At 44.5% G+C, this 24936-nt stretch overlaps 1 protein-coding gene across 1 annotated transcript in view; it reads right to left on the bottom strand.

The window, feature by feature from the left end:
- Positions 1–24936, bottom strand: part of LOC115142880 (matrilin-4-like) — a 52960-nt gene that overhangs the window by 20116 nt on the left and 7908 nt on the right. The window contains exons 2-6 of the mRNA XM_065000715.1: positions 18088–18219; positions 17668–17843; positions 17032–17422; positions 14986–15108; positions 13907–14029 (exon numbers count right to left, since the gene is read on the bottom strand). Of these exons, the coding sequence (XP_064856787.1) occupies positions 13907–14029; positions 14986–15108; positions 17032–17422; positions 17668–17843; positions 18088–18160 (886 nt within the window). The 5' untranslated portion in view covers positions 18161–18219. The remainder of the gene's footprint in view (positions 1–13906; positions 14030–14985; positions 15109–17031; positions 17423–17667; positions 17844–18087; positions 18220–24936) is intronic.

Here is a 24936-nt window from a genome sequence, read left to right as displayed (position 1 = left end):
CGCTATAAAAAATGGCATCCAAGGTTTTAAGAGTCGAGGCATCTGCACGTTGATAAATAGTATCACCATAATAGAGAACAGGTAGAAAGGTTGACTGCACAATCTGCTTCCTGCTGACTAGAGAGAGACAAGATCAGTTAATGTAAAAAAGCTCACTTTAAATCTTAACTTCTTCTTCAAGCTCAGTCGTACGTATTTTAAAAACAATAAATCATTGCCAATCCATATACCAAGGTATTTGTATGCAGGAACTCGTTTGATTATAGAACCATCCCACAGGTAATGATGTAATCCATCGGAGACAACTTGAAAACAACATGTATTTCGTTTTATATCAGTAAGGGCTTCCTGCACATCTCCAAAATTGGACTGTAGCCTTGTCACAGCCAGGTCAGCAGCTGGGGCAATTGTGTACATAATAGTATCATCTGTATTTTTTTTTACAGATCGACCAATAGCATTTCTCCGAGATGGCATAGCAGTTCAGACGTCTTTTGTCCTCGTCTTGTCGTGTCCTGTATATATATATATTTCAAACTTTTTTCACATACATTTTATTTTTATTTTCCATCAACTCATCTTCAAAACACTCTCCTGCAACCCGCCTCACCAATTTATATTTATAAATAAGTATTATTTACCTCAAATCTGCAATCCTCCAAGAAGCTAGCCAGAAACTCCAAGAAGCTAGCCAGAAACTCCAAGAAGCTAGCCAGAAACTAGCCAGAAGCTAGCCAGGAGCTATCCAGAAGCTAGCCCAGAAGCTAATCCAGAAGCTAGTTCAGAAGCTAGTTCAGAAGCTAGTTAGCTTCTGGCTAATCGTTAGTATTCAGCTAATCCACGGTTTGTGGTCATCAGCTATCCTTTAGCTCGAAAATCTATCGCCAGTTTTGTACGGCGCAACGCGGCTCGGAACGGAACATACCGGACAAATTTTTCTCTCCGTGTCCCTGGATTTCAACTGCTCTCTGGACATTCATACCCGGATCTCACAGCTAGCTAGCTGCTATCCGTGTGACTATCTGCTTTCGTCGATTCCGGAGCAAACATCAATTACTCCGGAGCTAGCCAGCTCCGTCAATCACTCCTGAGTTCCATCAATCACTCCTGGGCTGCAGTCACCTATCCGGACCCGTTTTACTGCCTACGCGGAGCCCCACCGGGCCTTCACAACTGGACTGCCGACGTTATCTACCCGAAGGAGATCCGGCTGGCTCCTCCATCGCGACGTTACCTGGACGCCCATCTGCGGCCTGCTAACCGTTAGCTGTCTTACCGGCTGCTCTCAGAATAGACAATCGGACAATTTATTTATTTGTATTATTATTATGTTTCTTCTTGGGCCTCTATAACTATATCTAATGTTTATTTTATTTTTATTTATTTATTTGTTGTTTATTTTTTTGTGTGATTTGGATTAATCCCCTCTACCACACGGAACCTTACTAATCTACTGACGGAACGCAAGAGGATGCCTCTCCTTAATGTCAATATGTCTTGTCCATTGCTGTTCTGGTTAGTGTTTATTGGCTTATTTCACTGTAGAGCCTCTAGTCCTACTCACTATACCTTATCCAATTTATTAGTTCCACCACCCACACATGCTATGACATCTCCTGGTTTCAATGATGTTTCTAGAGACAATATCTCTCTCTTCATCACTCAATACCTAGGTTTACCTCCACTGTATTCACATCCTACCATACCTTTGTCCGTACATTATACCTTGATGCTATTTTATCGCCCCCAGAAACCTCCTTTTACTCTCTGTTCCAGACGTTCTAGACGACCAATTCTTATTGCTTTTAGCCGCACCCTTATTCTTCTCCTCCTATGTTCCTCTGGCGATGTAGAGGTGAATCCAGGCCCTGCAGTGCCTAGCTCCACTCCTATTCCCCAGGCGCTCTCTTTTGATGACTTCTGTAACCGTAATAGCCTTGGTTTCATGCATGTTAACATTAGAAGCCTCCTCCCTAAGTTTGTTCTATTCACTGCTTTAGCACACTCTGCCAACCCGGATGTTCTAGCTGTGTCTGAATCCTGGCTTAGGAAGACCACCAAAAATTCTGAAATTTTAATTCCAAACTACAACATTTTCAGACAAGATAGAACTGCCAAAGGGGGCGGTGTTGCAATCTACTGCAAAGATAGCCTGCAGAGTTCTGTCCTACTATCCAGGTCTGTACCCAAACAATTTGAACTTCTACTTTTAAAAATCCACCTCTCTAAAAACAAGTCTCTCACCGTTGCCGCCTGCTATAGACCACCCTCTGCCCCCAGCTGTGCTCTGGACACCATATGTGAACTGATTGCCCCCCGTCTATCTTCAGAGCTCGTGCTGCTTGGCGACCTAAACTGGAACATGCTTAACACCCCAGCCATCCTACAATCTAAACTTGATGCCCTCAATCTCACACAAATTATCAATGAACCTACCAGGTACCCCCCCAAAGTCTTGAACACGGGCACCCTCATAGATATCATCCTAACCAACTTCCCCTCTAAATACGCCTCTGCTGTCTTCAACCAAGATCTCAGCGATCACTGCCTCATTGCCTGCATCCGTAATGGGTCAGCGGTCAAACGACCTCCACTCATCACTGTAAAACGCTCCCTGAAACACTTCAGCGAGCAGGCCTTTCTAATTGACCTGGCCGAGGTATCCTGGAAGGATATTGATCTCATCCCGTCAGTAGAGGATGCCTGGATATTTTTTTTAAATGCCTTCCTAACCATCTTAAATAAACATGCCCCATTCAAGAAATTTAGAACCAGGAACAGATATAGCCCATGGTTCTCCCCAGACCTGACTGCCCTTAACCAACACAAAAACATCCTATGGCATTCTGCATTAGCATCGAACAGCCCCGTGATATGCAGCTGTTCAGGAAGCTAGAAACCGTTATACACAGGCAGTTAGAAAAGCCAAGGCTAGCTTTTTCAAGCAGAAATTTGCTTCCTGCAACACTAACTCAAAAAAGTTCTGGGACACTGTAAAGTCCATGGAGAATAAGAACACCTCCTCCCAGCTGCCCACTGCACTGAAGATAGGAAACACTGTCACCACTGATAAATCCACCATAATTGAGAATTTCAATAAGCATTTTTCTACGGCTGGCCATGCTTTCCACCTGGCTACTCCTACCCCGGTCAACAGCACTGCACCCCCAACAGCAACTCGCCCAAGCCTTCCCCATTTCTCCTTCTCCCAAATCCGTTCAGATGATGTTCTGAAAGAGCTGAAAAATCTGGACCCCTACAAATCAGCCGGGCTAGATAATCTGGACCCTTTCTTTCTAAAATTATCTGCCGAAATTGTTGCCACCCCTATTACTAGCCTGTTCAACCTCTCTTTCGTGTCGTCTGAGATTCCCAAAGATTGGAAAGCAGCTGCGGTCATCCCCCTCTTCAAAGGGGGGGACACTCTTGACCCAAACTGCTATAGACCTATATCTATCCTACCATGCCTTTCTAAGGTCTTCGAAAGCCAAGTCAACAAACAGATTACCGACCATTTCGAATCTCACCATACCTTCTCTGCTATGCAATCTGGTTTCAGAGCTGGTCATGGGTGCACCTCAGCCACGCTCAAGGTCCTAAACGATATTTTAACCGCCATCGATAAGAAACATTACTGTGCAGCCGTATTCATTGATCTGGCCAAGGCTTTCGACTCTGTCAATCACCACATCCTCATCGGCAGACTCGACAGCCTTGGTTTCTCAAATGATTGCCTCGCCTGGTTCACCAACTACTTCTCTGATAGATTTCAGTGTGTCAAATCGGAGGGTCTGCTGTCCGGACCTCTGGCAGTCTCTATGGGGGTGCCACAGGGTTCAATTCTTGGACCAACTCTCTTCTCTATATACATCAATGAGGTCGCTCTTGCTGCTGGTGAGTCTCTGATCCACCTCTACGCAGACGACACCATTCTGTATACTTCCGGCCCTTCTTTGGACACTGTGTTAACAACCCTCCAGGCAAGCTTCAATGCCATACAACTCTCCTTCCGTGGCCTCCAATTGCTCTTAAATACAAGTAAAACTAAATGCATGCTCTTCAACCGATCGCTACCTGCACCTACCCGCCTGTCCAACATCACTACTCTGGACTGAGTTCTGTCACTAACATAGTCATTCAATCATGAAGAGAGCTCAAGCCTATTGAGGACAACTTATTTCAATAAAATAGCATGATGAACAGTATCAACAGATTTTGACAGGTCCACAAACACATTTTAAATCATTGACAAGATCAAAAAAAGTGGTTGCTATAATAGTGCTATGCGGATTGGTTTACATTCAAAATACATTTCTCAGATAAAAAAGAGCAAAGTTGTACATTTACCAAGCCACAGATTCTGAACATATTACTGAAGATATAAACAGACTATTTAATCATGCAAACATACTTAGAGTATGGAATAAACATATTTATAGGTACATTTGTCATAATTATCCTTTACGTTATGCAAAAACACAGAAAAGGCATATTTCCATATTGTTGGTCAAACATGGACATAAGCAACCAAAAACCTTTCTCCCCTCGAATTACTGACGTTGTAGATCCCCTCAAACTACTCAGAAAGACACTTCTGAACAACAAGCACTTTACCTTGTGAGGATCTGACATTTTGGGCCAGAGATATTGGAACTAAAAGTGTAAATGCAGTCAAAGTTGATTTTTTTTAGGTAGATGAAGAACGATTAAAGAAGGATTTTACAGTCTTGAGACATGGATTGTGTATGTGTGCCGTTCAAAGGGTGAATGGGCAAGACAAAATATAAAAATGCCTTTGAACGGGGTATGGTAGTAGGTGCCAGGGGGCACCGGTTTGTGTCAAGAACTGCAATGCTGCTGGGTTTTTCATGCTCAACAGTTTCCGTGTATATCAAGAATGTTCCATCACCAAAGGACATCCAGCCAACTTGACACAACTGTGGGAAGCATTGGAGTCAACATGTGCCAGCATCCCTGTGGAAGTCTTTCAACACCTCATTCCCCCTCAGGAGACTGAAAAGATTTGGCATTGGTCCTCAGATCCTCTACAGCTGCACCATAGAGACACCTGACTGGCTGCATCACTGCCTGGTATGGCAACTGCTCAGCCTATGACCGCAAGGCACTACAGAGGGTAGTGCGTACGGCCCAGTACATCACTGGGGCCAAGCTTCCTGCAATCCAGGATCTCTTTACCAGGCGGTGTCAGAGGAAGGCCCTAAAAATGGTCAAAAACTCCACCCCCGTAGTCATAGACTGTTCTCTCTGCTACCCCGCGGCAATCGGTACCTGAGCGACAAGTCTAGGTCCAAAAGACTTCTTAACAGCTTCTACCCACAAGCCATAAAACTCCTGAACAGCTAATCAAACACCAACCTGACTATTTGCATTGACCCCCCTTACACTACTGCTACTCTCTGTTTATCATCAATGCATAGTCATTATAACTCTACATGTACATACAGTATTACTACAACTAACCGGTGCACATTGACTCTGTACTGGTACCCCCTGTATATTGCCTCGCTATTGTAAGTCGCTCTGGATAAGAGCGTCTGCTAAATGACTTAAATGTAAATGTTATACTACTGCGCTCTTTAATTTTGTTACTTTATTTTTATTTTTTAACTTACTAACCAACAATGCAGTTTAGAAAAATAAGTGTAAGTAAAAATTTCACTGTAAGGTCTACTACACCTGTTGTAGTAGGCGCATGTGACAAATACAATTTTATATCATTAATTATCCTTATGACACATATATACACATACAGTTGAATGAACCAGACTGTGGAGGTCTACAATCTTTTTCTGAGGTCTTGGCTGATTTCTTTTGATTTTCCCATGATGTCAATCAAAGAGGCACTGAGTTTGAAGGTAGGCATTGAAATACATCCACAGGTACACTTCCAATTGACTCAAATGATGTCAATTAGCCTATCAGAAGCTTCCAAAGCCATGACATAATTTTCTGAAATGTTCCAATCTGTTTAAAGGCACAGTCAAATTAGTGTATGTACACTTCTGACCCACTGGAATTGTGATACGGTGAATTATAAGTGAAATAATCTGTCTGTAAACAATTGTTGGAAAAATTACTTGTGTCATGCACAAAGTAGATGTTCTAATTGACTTGCCAAAATTACTAAGTGTATGTTATCTTTGACTTCAACTGTACATTTAGAAAGATTATAAGTCATTTCAAGGCTTATTCATACTGTTTTGTTGAATGGGAAATACATCATAAAATATTTCATATTTTAAAAAAAATCATATTTTTACTGTGTACTTGAGCTTGTGTCCTCAAACGTGACTATACCTCAGCAATTTATTAACATTTTTACCAGAAAGGTGAGATTTGAACCTTTCTTGGAGTATGCAGCATTACTAGTTATCAGTGGTGGAAAAAATACTCAAGTGTCATATACTTGAGGTAAAGTAAAGATACCTTAATAGGAAATGACTCAGGTGAAAGTCACCCAGTAAAATACTACTTGGGTAAATGTCTAAAAGTATTTGGTTTTAAGTATGAAAAGTAAAAGTATTGTTACGATCAACTAGGAGTGGTGGGTGGAATCAGGCGCAGAGAGCAGGGTTCAGTCTTTCTTTCAAATTTATTCCCCAGCGCAACAAAACAGTCACGCCAACACACAGGGCGTATATAAATTGCCAGTCCAAACAACAGGACAAAATAGTCCGGAGAATAAATAACACGGGAGCCCCAGTGAACAGTGCCTCCAACTGGTTGAAGGCTCCATCAGCCTCTGCTGACCACCGCAAACGCACCCGCCACCCCTTCAGCAGTGAGGTAATGGGAGCCGCTACTTGGCCAAAACCCCGGATAAACCTCCGGTAGTAATTGGCAAACCCTAAAAACCGCTGCACCTCCTTTACCGTGGTCGGAGTCGGCCAATTACGCACGGCGTTAGGTCACACTCCATCATCATCCCCGAGCTGGAAATGCGATAACCCAGGAAGGAAACGGCTGGTTTGGAGAACACACATTTCTCAGCCTTGACGTATAGGTCATGCTCCAGCAGTCGCCCAAGAACCCTGCGCACCAGGGAAACATGCGCGGCGCGTGTGGTAGAATAAATCAAGATGTCATCAATATAGACTACCACACCCTGCCCGTGCAAGTCCCTGAGAATCTCATCTACAAAGGATTGGAAGACTGCTGGAGCATTCATCAACCCATACGGCATGACGAGGTACTCATAGTGGCCTGATGTGGTACTAAATGCTGTTTTCCACTCGTCTCCTCCCCGAATACGCACCAGATTATACGCGCTCCTGAGGTTTTGTGAAGAAACGCGCTCTGTGGAATGATTCCACCGCCGTAGCGATGAGAGGTAGCGGATAACTAAAACCCACTGTGATCGAATTGAGACCTCGATAATCAATGCACGGGCGCAGACCTCCCTCCTTTTTCCTCACAAAAAAGAAACTCGAGGAGACGGGTGACATGGAGGGCCGAATGTACCCCTGTCTCAGAGCTTCCGTGACATATGTTTCCATAGCCAGCGTCTCCTCATAAGGCATGTGACAGCGGGTACACATGACTCCGGGGAAGTGCAGCGTTCTCCTGGAGGTTTATCACGCAATCCCACCGTCGATGGGGTGGTAATTTGGTCGCCCTCTTCTTACTAAAAGCGATAGCCAAATCGGCATATTCTGGGGGAATGCGCACGGTGGAAACCTGGTCTGGACTCTCCACCTTCGTTGCACCGATGGAAACTCCTATACACCTCTCTGAACACTCGTCTGACCACCCCTTAAGAGCCCCCTGTTTCCAGGAAATAAGGGGATTGTGAATAGCCAGCCAGGGAACCCCCAACACCACCGGAAACCCAGATGAATCAATAAGGTAGAAACTGATCCTCTCCCTATGATTCCCCTGCGTTACCATGTCCAGCGGAATCGTGGCCTCCCTGACCAGCCCTGACCCTAACGGTCGGATATCTAAGGAGTGCACGGGGACAGGTGGGTCTATCTGCACTAACGGAATACCCAATTTACGGGCGAGTCCACGATCCATAAAACTCCCAGCTGCACCTGAATCGACTAGCGCCTTATGCTGAAGAGGGGGAAAACGCAGGGAAAAAATTAACAAAAAAAACATGTGACCAACAGGGAGCTCTGGGTGAGTTTGGTGCTTACTCACCTGGGGTGGCCGAGGAGTGTTCCTGCCGACCCTCTCGACTCCCAGAGGGACTCCTCCAACACCGGTCCGAAGTGTGTCCTCTCCGTCCACAATAGGAGCAGGAGGAGCCCCCTCTGATCCCCCTAGATGCAGCTCCTCCCAACTCCATCAGAGTGGGAGTGGGAGAGCTGGAAGGTGGAATTAACAGGACCCCTTCTGAACGCCCGCGGGCAGCTAGCAGGTTGTCCAATCGAATAGACATGTCTATTAGTTCATCCAGGGAGAGAGTTGTGTCCCTGCAAGCTAGCTCCCGGCGGACGTCCTCCCGGAGACTACACCGGTAATGGTCCATCAGGGCCCTGTCATTCCACCCAGCACCAGCAGCTAGGGTCGTAAACTCCAACGCGAAGTCCTGTGCGCTCCTCGTCTCCTGTCTGAGGTGGAACAGTCGCTCACCCACCGCTTTACCCTCTGGTGGATGATCGAACACAGCTCGGAAACGGCGGGTGAACTCCAGGTAGTTGTCCCGAGCCGAGTCTGGACTGTTCCAGACCGCGTTAGCCCAGTCCAGGGCCCTGCCCGTTAAACAGGAGACGAGGAGGCTCACACTCTCCTCACCCGAGGGAGCCGGACGCACGGTAGCCAGGTAGAGCTCTAGCTGGAGCAAAAATCCCTGGTACCCAGCCGCCGCTCCATCGTACTCCCTCGGGGGGGGGGGAGAGACGCAGTGCGCCGGACCCAGAGGACGACGTAGGTGGAGTAGGTGGTGTCGGCAGTGGGGGAGCTGGGGTAGACGTCGGTAGACCACTCCTCTCCCATCGTTCCATCCACTCCATCATCTGGTCCATCGCGGTACCAATCCGATGGAGGACCGCTGTGTGGTGATGGACGCGCTCCTCCATAGTGGGGAGAGGGGTGGTCGCTGCTCCTGCTGATTAAATTTCTGAAGGTGCGGGCTTCTGTTACGATCAACTAGGAGTGGTGGGTGGGAATCAGGCGCAGAGAGCAGGGTTCAGTCTTTCTTTCAAATTTATTCCCCAGCGCAACAAAACAGTCACGCCAACACACTCTGGACAAAATAGTCCGGAGAATAAATACACGAATAACTCCCACCATCAAACACAGAGTAACAAGAACAAGCCCGCACAAATACCCAGCTGGCCTAGTGCCCTTAAATACCCTACAAACAAACCCTAATACAAAACAGGTGTACCCAATTACCCAATAACCCAAAACAAACGGAAAGGGAATCGATGGCAGCTAATAGGCCGGCGACGACGACCGCCGAGCACCGCCCGAACAGGAAGAGGCACCATCTTCGGCAAGGTTCGTGACAAGTATAAGTATAAATCATTTCAAATTCCTTATATTAAGCAAACCTGACGACACCGTTTTCTTGTTTTTAATTTATATACGGATTGCCAGGGGCGCACTCCCTAACTCAGACACCATTTACAAACCAAGCATTTGTGTTTAGTGAGTCCGCCAGATCAGAGGCAGTAGGGATGACTAGTGTATGAATTGGACCATTTTCCTGTCAAATTATGAGTACTTTTGGGTGTCAGGGAAAATGTATGGAGTAAAAAGTACATAATTTTATTTAGAAATGTAGTGAAGTAAAAGTAAAAGTTGCCACAAATATAAATAGTAAAGTAAAGAAGAGAGACCCCAAACTACATAAAAATGACTTTAAAGTGCTATTTAAGTACTTTACACCACTGCTATTTATCATTTATGGCCCTTTCATGATAAACAATTACTTTTGGGGATTACTTAATGTGGCGTCCCAGTTATGTGGCCGGGGAAAGCCACTGTTTTGAGTGTCAGCCACGTCCCACAACCCGCAATGTTGGCGGCAGCAAGCTAGGCTACAGGGCTACGACCACACCTGAGGTCACTCGGCCTCGTTAGGCTGCCATGCACCTGGGGAACTTTAAGTGGCTGCTTTAGTTTAGCACAGGGGCTGGATGCCAGAGGCTGAGCTCTACGGACATTTGTTTGAAGCCCTGGACATTGTGTTCTCCACAGGAAGAAGTGACCGGTCTACAAGTGAAGCTGGTAAGCTGGGTAGCAGCCCGGCAAGTTTTCTTTAAAGTTAAGGCTATCACTAGGTTCAGTTAAGTGGAGTGGGAGAGTTTTGTTTTTTGTTAATGTTTGAGAACCAGATTTGTGAACCTTTTATTTTGAATAAATATGCTAGCCTAGGTTAAGCTGTGTCCCTGTCATTGTTCCTCCTCATTGCCTTCCTACCAGTCACCTACCAGCCACGCTATTGAGTCATTCCAGTAGATTACATTTTCATTTACATTTAGGGTGTATTGAACCAACATGGATTAACTTTTAAACTGGGTTAAATCAAGGTTTATCTATTTCTTGTTGCACCAAATTTTAAACCTAGTTTTAAATGAATCCTTCCTCTAATCTAAGTTTACACCTCGATTAATTTTAAGCCTGTTGCTCAATTAATTAAAAAATATACATAAACTTAGATTGCCGATTCATTCTAAACTGCCACTTGAGGGGTTTAACTGATAAAATGGCAGCATATCTACTGTGGAGAGACCAAAACGAGTTCCTCAGAGAATAATTAGAAACAGGTTGAATCCTGTAGTGTTTTATGATAATTAAGTCATTATTAGTAGGCTATTTATGTGACCATTTTGTGCAGCAATTGAATTGGAGTTTATGATATGCCCAGCCTTGGTATGAATGATGTTATGCAACATGCTATAACGGGCCTGATAACGGTAACATTGTAGTGAAGTAGCATTAACATTAGTTTTAATGTGCATTATAGGCATTGATATTTACCAGTTATTTATGCTTGCTAAATATTGTTGGGTCAAGTTCTCTGTCGTCATCATAGGGGTTATGGAGAGGGGCAAACTTGCTTGGGAATCATCTCACATGTCTTCTGGGTGATAGGATTAATTCCTTGGATGTAGGCCCCCCTCCGGCTCCAGTTTGAAATAGCCCCCCCTCTCCTCTGCCGCATCCTTTTTGGCTTCCGCTTTTAATTTATAAACTAGCGAGCTAAAGTTAGCTAACAAATTCGTTTTCTGTCTAGTACTGGCAAATAATGGATTTGATTTCAAATCAGCCAACCCTTGAGAACCTTTCACGATGGAGTTGCAGTAGTTCTAACATTACATTGTTATTGTTTTATCAAGAAACAGCAACTTTGTGGCCTCATTTGTCAAGTAGGCTAGCTACTTCGTTTCAACTCACAAAATACCTCATATTGGTGTAACATGTCACTAATCATAGTTTAAAACCATTATTTATAAATTTACTGATCCAGATTTAAAATTAAGTGGTGCAACACAGCTCTGATGAATTATAAACCTAGATTTACAAAACCTAGATTAACTCTAATCGATGTTGGTGCAACCCATTCTTAATTACATTTAACTGGTTTAAGGTACTTGCTGAGACCTGCAGATAGACAACATCACCATAATCCACCACTGATGTAAAAGTGCTTTGAATAAGATCCTTTCTGACTGACATTGAAAAACAAGATTTGTTCCTAAAATAAAAAACACATTTCAATTTCAGTTTCTTCAGCATATCAATGTGCTGTTTAAAATTCAGCTTTCATCTAACCAAATCCCAAGAAATGTATAGGAGGTGACCCTATTAATTTGCTGGCCTTTTAGAGTTAAACTCTTCAAGTGACTCCTATCTACTTTCAGAGAAGAGAAAATCATATATTTAGTTTGCGTTAAGCACCAGTTTCAATTCAGAAAGTTGCTTTTGAACAGCATCAAAAGCCAACTATCCTGAAAAGCCTTCTCAATATTACATGTGCAAGAATAAATAGTGTCATCAGCATACAGATGGAGATTTGCAAAGTCAACAGTCTTCCATATATAAGTTATATACAGTGTAAAAAGGATCAGACTTAAAATTGAGCCCTGGGGTTCTCCTTTCGTAAGCCTTCGAAACGCCGATTTCATTCCCTGCTGTGCTAAACACTGTTCTGCCACAAAAGTAGTGTTAGAACCAATCCAATTCTTCAACACTTAAACCAAAATGTTTTTGTCTACACAACAGCAGGGCAAGGTCAACAGTGTTGATAATTAAATAAAAAGTGAAACAGTGATGTTTCTTGTCCTGAGCATCTAGAATATCACCTATAACTTTAGTTACCGCAGTAATGGTACTATGCTTGGCTCTAAAACCGACTGGAATTGAGAACTTATAAAGAAAGTCTTTCAACTGTCAGTTCACCAGGTTGTCCAAAACCTATTCCAGTGCAGACAGTTTTGATATGGGACGATAGTTATCCAACTGGGACGGATCTCCAACCTTATGTAAAAGTGCGTTCCAGACTTTTGGAATCGTTATTATTCATCAATGAAAGATGTTAATATATGAGTGAGAGGGGCATCAAATATTTTTTTTTAAATAAGGGTTAAATTCCAGCTACTTAATATCAATAGATTTGAGTGCCTTTACAACTTCTGAAAACTCAATCTCGGTATAATGAAATGGATGAACCGTAGGCCGGCAGGCGGTAGTTTCATTCACAGCCTCATTTGAGATGTTAGGATGGAGTTCATTATCAAATAAATGCCCAGCCTTAGCAAAATGCTCGTAAAAAATATCAAGCAGTTGATTCTTGTCTGTCACTTAATGGTTTTCCATAATTTTGTCGGGTTATTGAGGTTTGCCTTGGTAGATTCGTAATAGAAGTTAGATTTCCATTTCCGTATTAACAAGGTGTACTTGTTTCTCAGTGCCCTGAATAACTGCCATTCAGCCTGGGAGTTACCCTTTTTGGCTTTAGCCCATTTGTGTATTTTGTTTTTGGATCAAATCAGATAATTCCTCTGTAAACAAGGGATTGTCTCTACCTCTTACCCAGTACTTTTTGAGAGGGGCATGTTTATCACAGATACTAGAAAACATGGAATGAAAATAGGAGAATGCCTCCTCTGACTGGCAAAAACAGCAATCCTATCCCAGTTGCATGCGTAAAGTTCATGCAGGAAGGCCTGCTTACAGAACTGCTTAAAATGTTGTTTGACCATGTACTGAGGGAGCAGTTTAGGGATTTTAGGGTCTCTAATGCAAGCAACTGCACAATAATCTCTTAAATCATTAGGGAAAATACCAACGGCCAAGTACTTATGTGGATTGTTACTTAGAATAACATCAATAAGTGTTGACTTGGAGATGTATTTTGGATTGGGTCTTGTGACTGCATTTATCAATAAAGTAAAATGCAATGTTTTGCACAGTCCTCTTGTGGCCTCAGAGTTTGGAGAGAACCAGTTTAAAATCGCCCATGAGAACCATTTCACCCCCACAACCACGCTGTAGTTTAGCCAGAGAATCCAGAGATTCTTATTTTGCAGATGGAGGTCTATAACATCTTATTAAATCTAAGCTCACAGTTTTCTTTCTCAGCAAGGTGAATTTTTTTGCATTGCAACACAGAAAAGCTGTAGCCAGGAACATTGACTTATGGTTCTCTAGAGCCTGAGCTGAATCAAGACATCTCCTAACTTTCAGTCCTCACTCGGTTGTAAACACATAAATTGCATCCTACAGTACCTAGTGAAAGCTGATGAAATGTCTGTAATATCTTCTCTGAGTGCTTTAAGTGTGTGTGAGAGAGAGTGTGTGCATGTGTGTGTGGGCGGGCGGGGGCCAGCCTGTGTGTGAATGCATGTATGTATATTTTGGTCTATATATCTCCATCGGGATGTTGCTTTTAGTGCATTGTATTGTTTGGCCTGCCGATGGCGTCGCTAACTTGTGCAGGTCTTCTTGTCGTCGTTGAGGGTGTAGCCGGTGTTGCAGCCGCAGGTGAAGGTTCCAGGGGAGGGGATACAGATCTGCTCACAGTCATGCTTCCCCCCAGCACACGGGTCTATGGCTGTATCATACAAAGAGACAAAAATCACAGTTGCTGTTAAGTCAGTAACTGCTGAAACTTAACTTGACCTATCCTACATGCTCACAATTTCTGACTCATTTCCCATCGATATATACAAGAACCAGACCCAGTTACAGCTTACCCAGTTACATGCACTTCAATTCCAAAACTACTACCTTATAGACACAAGTGTAAGGGGATAAAGAATATGTACATAAAGATATATGAATGAGTGATGGTACAGAGCGGCATAGGCAAGATACAGTAAAGTTTGTGAGTGCTTTTGGTGATAAGCCGAATTTCTTCAGCCTCCTGAGGTTGAAGAGGCGCTGCTGCGCCTTCTTCACGATGCTGTCTGTGTGGGTGGACCAATTCAGTTTGTCTGTGATGTGTACGCCGAGGAACATAAAACTTACTACCCTCTCCACTACTGTTCCATCGATGTGGATAGGGGTTGTTCCCTCTGCTGTTTCCTGAAGTCCACAATCATCTCCTTAGTTTTGTTGACGTTGAGTGTGAGGTTATTTTCCTGACACCACACTCCGAGGGCCCTCACCTCCTCCCTGTAGGCCGTCTCGTCGTTGTTGGTAATTTGGAATTGTTAGCTAGATTACTTGTTGGTTATTACTGCATTGTCGGAACTAGAAGCACAAGCATTTCACTACACTCGCACTAACATCTGCTAACCATGTGTATGGTCCACCACCCAAAGGACATCCAGCCAACTTGACTCAACTGTGAGAAGCATTGGAGTCAACATAGGCTAGAATCCCTGTTGAACAGTTTTGACACCTTGTAGAGTCTATGCCCCCAAAAATGTAGGCTGTTCTGAGGGCAAAAGTGTGTGTGTGTGGGAGGAGTGCAACTCAATATTAGGTATATTCAGTGTATAGTTCATTAATAATAATACAAAATGATTAAGTTGGCTCATTTCTAGCCCCATTGACAGCCTATACCTTTACAGGTCTTGCCATCCTCGTTGAGAGTGTACCCTGGCAGACACAGGCAGTGGAAAGAACGAGGGGAGCTCTCACAGAGGTGCTCACAGCCATGGTCAGACTCCAGGCACAGATCCATCCCTGGAACCCCAGCAGACAAGCAACAATTCAACCTTTAATCACTCTCATCATATTGGCATTAGGAAATATAAGGAAAGTTCCCAAAAGCTAGTGATGCTCTTGTGAGAATTAGATGCTTGATATTGTGCTGCCAAGGATGCAACTAATAGCAAGAGCTAAAAATCCCACAGAGCTTTATTATGACTTGAGTATATTTTTTATTTAATTTATTTAACCTTAACTGACTTACCTAGTTAAATAAAGAACAAAATCTTATTTACAATGACAGCCTACCCCAGCCAAACCCTAACAAAGCTGGGTCAATTGTGCGCCGCCCTATGGGACTCCCAATCACGGCCAGTTGTGATACAGCCTGGATTCGAACCAGGGTCTGTAGTGACGCCTCTAGCACTGAGATGCAATGCCTTAGACTGCTGCGCCACTCGGGAACATTTTATAAGCTTTGAAAGTCTCAAGTACGAATACAAACCTTTGTGGACACTGGCGATCTTGACACACTTCAGCAACAGTAAATTGGGATTTGTAAATTGGGATACTACGGTTGGAACAATAACTTTGATTTATCATGGAAACTGAGTAATGTTGATAATTGCTTATATTGCGCATATCGCTGAACATACACAGTACCAGTCAAAAGTTTGGTCACACCTACTCATTCAAGGTTTATTTAATTTTTTACTATTTTCTACATTATAGAATAATAGTGAAGACATCAAAACAACACATGGAATCATGCAGTAATATATATTTTTTTAAACAAATCAAAATATATTTTATATTTCAGATTCTTCAAAGTAGCCACCCTTTGCGAGAGCATTGCACACTCTTGGCATTTTCTCAACCAGCTTCAGGAGGTAGTCACCTGGAATGCATTTAAATTAACAGGTGTGCCTTGTGGAATTTCTTTCCATCTTAATGCGTTTGAGCCAATCAGATGTGTTGTGACAAGGTAGGGGTGGTATACAGTCTTTTACCAAATAGGGCTACGTCTATATTATTGCAAGAACAGCTCACCTCATATTGCAGCCCAAATGAATTCTTCAGAGTTCAAGTAACAGACACATCTCAACATCAACTGTTCAGAGGAGACCGCGTGAATCAGGCCTTCATGGTCGAATTGCTGCAATAAAACCACTGCTAAAGGACACCAAGAAGAAGAAGAGACTTGTTTGGGCCAAGAAACACGAGCAATGGAAAATTTGTCCTTTGATCTGATGAGTCCAAATTTGTCCAACCACCGTGTCTTTGTGAGATGCAGAGTAGGTGAACGGATGATCTCCGCATATGTGGTTCCCACCGTGAAGCATGGAGGAGAAGGTGTGATGGTGTGGGGGTGCTTTGCTGGTGACACTGTCAGTGATTTATTTAGAATTCAAGGCACACATAACCAGCATGGCTACCACAGCATTCTGCAGCGATACGCCATTCCATCTGGTTTGGACTTAGTCCCACTATCATTTGTTTTTCAACAGGACAATGATCCAACACCCCTCCAGGCTGTGTAAGGGCTATTTGACCAAGACGGAGAGTGATGGAGTGCTGCATCAGATGACCTGGCCTCCACAATCACCTGAGCTCAACCCAATTTAGATGGTTTGGGATGAGTTTGACTGTTGAGTGAAGGAAAAGCAGCCAACAAATGCCCAGAATGTGGGAGAGCCTTCAAGACTGTTGGAAAAGCATTCCTCATGAAGCTGGTTGAGAGAATGCAAAGAGTGTGCAAAGTTGTCATCAAGGTAAAGGGTGGCTGCTTTGAAGAATCTAAAATCTAAAATATATTTTTATTTATTTCACAGTTTTGATTTTTTCACAATTTTTCTACAATGTAGAAAATAGTAAAAAATAAAGAAAAACCCTTGAATGAGTAGGTGTGTCCAAACTTTTGACAATAATTTGATAATATCGCTTATCGACCCAACCCACCGCAGAGCTTGTCCTGGAACTGCAGGCCAAACTGGTAGATCAGGTCAAAAGACTCCACCAGGAAGACATGGTCCTCGATGGGCGGCGACGCCATAGCACGCAGCGAGGTCATATCCGCCCGAGCAACGCCCACCGCATAGATCTCGATTCCCTTGTCTCGAGCCTCGGCTGCTACCTCCGCCACCCGGTCCTGGGGCCGCCCGTCCGTTACGATGACGGCCACATTGGGCACCTTGGGTCGGTCGCCCTCGGCTGCCGTGAAGGCATGGTTCATGACGTACTTGATGGCCAGGCCCGTCATGGTGCCCTGCGCCAGGGGGACGATCTCATTGATGCCTTTCACCATGCCCTGCAGCTTGCCATGGGTCTTGAGAGAGAATTCGTTCTGGACCTAGAGTAATAGAAATATGCAAAGCATCAGTCACCTCTTCATATGCAGGGTTTGCATGTCTAGCTATCTCTATTTAGGTGCAACTGAGTCTTCACCAGTGGCATTTAGCCTTTACAAGAACTACAACTGGAAAAGGAAGCCAAGCTAAGAATTCATCAAGAATGATCTTCCCTTTCCAAGCGTAGTTCTTCACTAATGTGTATAAACAAAAGGATAAATTGTGAAGTTGATAAGAGGTTGTGGACCTGGCTGGAGTACTGCACTACGCCCACTCGGGTGGCATTCGCCTCCATGTCCAGCGTGTGGATGATGTCGATCATGAACTTGCGCATGGTCTCAAACTCGTGGGGCCGCACACTTCGAGAGCTGTCAATAATGAACACGAGGTCCACTGGGCCAGACTTGCACTTCTGCTCCGGTCCTGGTTTAAGCGAAGTGAGAATGTGTGAAGCCAGAGTGGGAAATCATGAATATCACATTAGCTACGGCATAAGCAGACAATTAAACAGTAGTTTTGTATTAATTTCATTAACTTCCTTGCAACGCCAGTTCTCATTTTGATGTATTCTTGGAATAAAATATAAAATGCAAGAAGCAATTGAATGTGGGCTGAACTGCAATCCATTCATGGTCTTTTTATTACTTCACAGTTGGACTCGGCTAACCTTCTTTAGGCCTAGCCACAGCCATGGTGGCCAAGGCTAGCAGGACAGACACACAGATACACAGCTGTCTCATGTTCAGGGTGCTGGTCTGGGAGCCGGACCTCTCGGGGCTGAGTTTAGGCAGGCTTCACACTGCACCGCAACGAGAGAACACAGAACAAAACAGGTCATCGAGAATACTTTACCACCAGCACATTCCTGCGATAAAAACCTTGACACCAATCAGATGGCGGAGGTACAGAGGAGTAATTCCTATCCTAATAGACGGCTGCACACAGGACTAATGTGCGAAAGGCATGCTGTCAATTCAAAACAAGCATTATAAAAGAAACTTCTCTTCTTCAGTCCTGAGAGAGGTGTCCAGGTGAAATTTATCGTTATCGCAGATTATTGTACCTTGAATAGTAGTCATTCATTGGCCCCATTTTGGTCAATTTGTGAATGCCTAATGGGAACAACTTCCTCAGAGAGCGTAGACAGACATCACATCAAAGACAACTGTGCCATGTGCTTTTCCTACTTTGCAGTGAAGTTTGAGTGAAGGAAACATTAAACCAATGCCAATTGACATGAGCTGGCAAGCTCTCTGTTATGAAAATGGATGTCAAAGCCAACAGACTAAGTTCATAGATAGCAAGAGAGCGATATAATGAAAAGAGGGATACAGCAAAATAAAGTGGGATGGAAAGTAATCAGTTTTCCATCCTACTCTAATTTTTTCAAATGTCAACAAAACAAAAAGACACTAGACAAGGTGGGATCTTTTTGTGTCTGTAAAATGAATTATGCGAGAAATGTTGGTGGAAACGCTTTCATGCACAAATATTGATTTAACCATCATATCGAGTAAACTTGATGATATGTTGTATGGTCCTCCCACTACGACTTGTCGAGAAAGCATGCAGTTTATTTGGCTACAGATGAGGTGCTGAATATTTGCACGAAATGTAGAATGTTTACACGAAAATCTGTCACCAATTGACAGTCGTGAAGAGGACCCGACAGAGTACGACAAAGTCTATTCCCCCACAGGAGACTGAAAAGATTTGTCATAGGTCCTCAGATCCTCAAAAAGTTCTACAGCTGCACCATCGAGAGCATCCTGACTGCTAGACAGTCGGGAAGAGGACCCGACAGAGTACGACAAAGCCTATTCCCCCTCAGGAGACTGAAAAGATTTGTCATGGGTCCTCAGATCCTCAAAGAGTTCTACAGCTGCACCATCGAGAGCATGGTTGCATCACTGCCTGGTATGGCAACTGCTCGGCCTCCGACCACAAGGCTCTACAGAGGGTAGTCCACAGACCCACTCCAAAAGGCTTTCGGAGCCATCATCGACTCAGTGGGTTTTGTCCAACATGTCTCTGGACCTACTCACTGTCACAGTCATACTCTGGACCTAGTTTTGTCCCATGGAATAAAAGTTGTGGATCTTAATGTTTTTCCTCATAATCCTGGACTATCGGACCACCATTTTATTACGTTTGCAATTGCAACAAATAATCTGCTCAGACCCCAACCAAGGAACATCAAAAGTCGTGCTATAAAATCACAGACAACACAAAGATTCCTTGATGTCCTTCCAGACTCCCTCTGTCTACCCAAGGACGCCAGAGGACAAAAATCAGTTAACCACCTAACTGAGGAACTCAATTTAACCTTGCACAATACCCTAGATGCAGTTGCACCCCTAAAAACTAAAAACATTTCTCATAAGAAACTAGCTCCCTGGTATACAGAAAATACCCAAGATCTGAAGCAAGCTTCCAGAAAATTGGAACGGTAATGGCGCCACACCACACTGGAAGTCTTCCGACTAGCTTGGAAAGACAGTACCGTGCAGTATCGAAGAGCCCTTACTGCTGCTCGATCATCCTATTTTTCCAAATTAATTGAGGAAAATAAGAACAATCCGAAATTCCCTTTCGATACTGTCGCAAAGCTAACTAAAAAGCAGCATTCCCCAAGAGAGGATGGCTTTCACTTCTGCAGTAATAAATTCATGAACTTCTTTGAGGAAAATATCATGATTATTAGAAAGCAAATTAGGGACTCCTCTTTAAATCTGCGTATTCCTTCAAAGCTCAGTTGTCCTGAGTCTGCACAACTCTGCCAGGACCTAGGATCAAGAGAAACACTCAAGTGTTATTAGTACTATATCTCTTGACACAATGATGAAAATAATCATGACCTCTAAACCTTCAAGCTGCATACTGGACCCTATGCCAACTAAACTACTGAAAGAGCTGCTTTCACATAACATAATAAACGGCTCTCTATCCACCGGATGTGTACCAAACTCACTAAAAGTGGCAGTAATAAAGCCTCTCTTGAAAAAGCCAAACCTTGACCTAGAATCGGCCTATTTCGAATCTTCCATTCCTCTCAAAAATGTTTTAAAAGGCTGTTGCGCAGCAACTCACTGCCTTCCTGAAGACAAACAATGTATACGAAATGCTTCAGTCTGGTTTTAGATCCCATCATAGCACTGAGACTGACTTCGTCAACCATTTTGAAAAGAAGGTCGACGACATCCGATCCTCGTTTGCTAAGTCAAACGACACCGCTGGTTCTGCTCACACTGCCCTACCCTGTGCTCTGACCTCTTTCTCCCCCCTCTCTCCAGATGAAATCTCGCGTCTTGTGACGGCCGGCCGCCCAACAACCTGCCCGCTTGACCCTATCCCCTCCTCTCTTCTCCAGACCATTTCCGGAGACCTTCTCCCTTACCTCACCTCGCTCATCAACTCATCCCTGACCGCTGGCTACGTCCCTTCCGTCTTCAAGAGAGCGAGAGTTGCACCCCTTCTGAAAAAACCTACACTCGATCCCTCCGATGTCAACAACTACAGACCAGTATCCCTTCTTTCTTTTCTCTCAAACTCTTGAACGTGCCGTCCTTGGCCAGCTCTCCGCTATCTCTCTCAGAATGACCTTCTTGATCCAAATCAGTCAGGTTTCAAGACTAGTCATTCAACTGAGACTGCTCTTCTCTGTATCACGGAGCGCTCCGCACTGCTAAAGCTAACTCTCTCTCCTCTGCTCTCATCCTTCTAGACCTATCGGCTGCCTTCGATACTGTGAACCATCAGATCCTCCTCTCCACCCTCTCCGAGTTGGGCATCTCCGGCGCGGCCCACGCTTGATTGCGTCCTACCTGACAGGTCGCTCCTACCAGGTGGCGTGGCGAGAATCCGTCTCCACACCACGTGCTCTCACCACTGGTGTCCCCAGGGCTCTGTTCTAGGCCCTCTCCTATTCTCGCTATACACCAAGTCACTTGGCTCTGTCATAACCTCACATGGTCTCTCCTATCATTGCTATGCAGACGACACACAATTAATCTTCTCCTTTCCCCTTCTGATGATCAGGTGGCGAATCGCATCTCTGCATGTCTGGCAGACATATCAGTGTGGATGACGGATCACCACCTCAAGCTGAACCTCGGCAAGACGGAGCTGCTCTTCCTCCCGGGAAGGACTGCCCGTTCCATGATCTCGCCATCACGGTTGACAACTCCATTGTGTCCTCCTCCCAGAGCGCTAAGAACCTTGGCGTGATCCTGGACAACACCCTGTCGTTCTCAACTAACATCAAGGCGGTGGCCCGTTCCTGTAGGTTCATGCTCTACAACATCCGCAGAGTACGACCCTGCCTCACACAGGAAGCGGCGCAGGTCCTAATCCAGGCACTCGTCATCTCCCGTCTGGATTACTGCAACTCGCTGTTGGCTGGGCTCCCTGCCTGTGCCATTAAACCCTACAACTCATCCAGAACGCCGCAGCCCGTCTGGTGTTCAACCTTCCCAAGTTCTCTCACGTCACCCCGCTCCTCCGCTCTCTCCACTGGCTTCCAGTTGAAGCTCGCATCCGCTACAAGACCATGGTGCTTGCCTACAGAGCTGTGAGGGGAACGGCACCTCAGTACCTCCAGGCTCTGATCAGGCCCTACACCCAAACAAGGGCACTGCGTTCATCCACCTCTGGCCTGCTCGCCTCCCTACCACTGAGGAAGTACAGTTCCCGCTCAGCCCAGTCAAAACTGTTCGCTGCTCTGGCCCCCCAATGGTGGAACAAACTCCCTCACGACGCCAGGACAGCGGAGTCAATCACCACCTTCCGGAGACACCTGAAACCCCACCTCTTTAAGGAATACCTAGGATAGGATAAAGTAATCCCTCTCACCCCCCCTTAAAAGATTTAGATGCACTACTGTTCCACTGGATGTCATAAGGTGAATGCACCAATTTGTAAGTCGCTCTGGATAAGAGAGTCTGCTAAATGACTTAAATGTAAATGTAAATGTACACTACGGTCACAAGACGCAGGCCTCCTAATTGTATCTAGAATTTCTAAGCAAACAGCTGGAGGCAGGGCTTTCTCCTATAGAGCTCCATTTTTATGGAATGTTCTGCCTACCCATGTGAGAGACGCAAACTCGGTCTAAACCTTTAAGTCTTTATTGAAGACTCATCTCTTCAGTGGGTCATATGATTGTGTAGTCTGGCCCAGGAGTGTGAAGGTGAACGGAAAGGCTCTGGAGCAACGAACCGCCCTTGCTGTCTCTGCCTGGCCGGTTCCCCTCTTTCCACTGAGATTCTCTGCCTCTAACCCTATTACAGGGGCTGAGTCACTGGCTTACTAGGGCTCTTTTATACCGCCCCTAGGAGGGGTGCGTCACTTGAGTGGGTTGAGTCACTGATGTGATCTTCCTGTCTGGGTTGGCGCCCCCCCTTGTGTTGTGCCGTGGCGGAGATTTTTGTGGGCTATACTCAGCCTTGTCTCAGGATGGTAAGTTGGTGGTTTAAGATATCCCTCTAGTGGTGTGGGGGCTGTGCTTTTGCAAAGTGGGTGGGGTTATATCCTTCCTGTTTGGCCCTGTCCAGGGGTGTCATCGGATGGGGCCACAAGTGTCCCCTGACCCCTCCTGTCTCAGCCTCCAGTATTTATGCTGCAGTAGTTTATGTGTCGGGGTGCTAGGGTCAGTTTGTTATATCTGGAGTACTTCTCCCGTCCTATCCGGTGTCCTGTGTAAATCTAAGTATGCTCTCTCTAATTCTCTCTTTCTCTCTTTCTCTCTCTCGGAGGACCTGAGCCCTAGGACCATGCCTCAGGACTACCTGACATGATGACTCCTTGCTGTCCCCAGTCCACCTGGCCGTGCTGCTGCTCCAGTTTCAACTGTTCTGCCTGTGATTATTATTATTTGACCATGCTGGTCATTTATGAACATTTGAACATCTTGGCCCTGTTCTGTTATAATCTCCACCCGGCACAGCCAGAAGAGGACTGGCCACCCCACATAGCCTGGTTCCTCTCTAGGTTTCTTCCTAGGTTTTGGCCTTTCTAGGGAGTTTTTCCTAGCCACCGTGCTTCTACACCTGCAGTGCTTTCTGTTTGGGGTTTTAGGCTGGGTTTCTGTACAGCACTTTGAGATATCAGCTGATGAGCATACGGCCCAGTACATCAATTGGGCCAAGCATCCTGCCATCCAGGATCTCTATACCAAGCGGTGTCAGAGAAAGGCCCTAAAAATTGTCACTGACTCCAGCCAACCTAGTCATAGACTGTTCTCTCTGCTACCCCACGGCAAGCGGTACCGGAGCGCCAAGTCTAGGTCCAAAAGGCTTCTTAACAGCTTCTACCCCCAAGCCATAAGACTCCTAATCAAATAAAACAAATGTTTTTCTTTCAAAAACAAGGACATTTCTAAGTGACCCCAAACTTTTGAACAGTCTACATATTATCTTGACTAACCCCCTGTAAATAGCCTCTCTTCTGTTATTTTCTGATGCTCTTTAATTATTTGTTATTTTTCAAATTTTTACTTGACTGCATTGTTGGTTTAGTAAGCATTTCACTGTATGGTCTACACCTGTATCCGGCGCATGTGACAAATACAATTAGATTTGATTTAGTTCGAGCAAATTAAGGGGTAGACAGACAGAGGTTTATTAAGACAGACAGGAAGATGGAGAGATCAGGACCTCGCTAAGAGCCCACATCCAGCTGAGAGAGACCCTTATGCATTGTGATCTTGATCCAGTGACCCAGTGCAGAACTCTAGAAGTGTGTTTCAGTAGCCTCCTTCTGTAAGTGCATGTGTGCAGGTACAAAGATGCCGAAGTGTGCCCCACTACTACCTAACTAACACAGCAGTGCCCATACTACCAGGCCCCTATTCTCACAGGTCACACCACAACAAATACACTGTAATTATGCATTAAGAAAAACATTCAGTGCACTTTACTATTCCCCTGTTAATCCACTGCACTAAATGGACTGATACAGTGTCTATATGGGTGGTGGAATTCTACATTATATAATGGTATAAGTTGTGAATTGCATACAGTATAATATGTAATTGGATGTTAAATACTGGAGCAGTAATCAAGCAATTATAGCACAATTGACAAAAGAAAAAGAAGACCTAGCCTACTATATTGAATGAAAATATGAACGCAACATGGAACAATTTCAAAGATTTTACTGAGTTACAGTTCATATGAAGAAATCAATCAATTGAAATGAATTAATTAAGCCCGGATCTATGGATTTCATATGACTGGGAATACAGATATGCATCTGTTTAAAAAAAATGTACCTCACAATGGGCTTCAGGATTTCATCACGGTATTTTTGTGCGTTCAAATTGCTATCGAAAAAATGCAATTGTGTGTGTTTTCTGTAGCTTATACCCAATCCGTACCATAACCCCACCACCACCATTGGGCACTCTGGTTCACAACGTTGACATCAGCAAACCACTCGCCGACACGACGCCATGCACATGGTCTGCAGGTGTGAGGCTGGTTGGATGTACTGCCAAACTCTCTACAATGACGTTGGA

This window comes from Oncorhynchus nerka, linkage group LG15 (genome assembly GCF_034236695.1).
Source record: "Oncorhynchus nerka isolate Pitt River linkage group LG15, Oner_Uvic_2.0, whole genome shotgun sequence".
In the NCBI taxonomy this organism is placed as follows: domain Eukaryota; kingdom Metazoa; phylum Chordata; class Actinopteri; order Salmoniformes; family Salmonidae; genus Oncorhynchus; species Oncorhynchus nerka.
The sequence above is the reverse complement of the archived record's forward strand: the minus strand, read 5'-3'. Positions and strand labels throughout refer to the sequence as shown.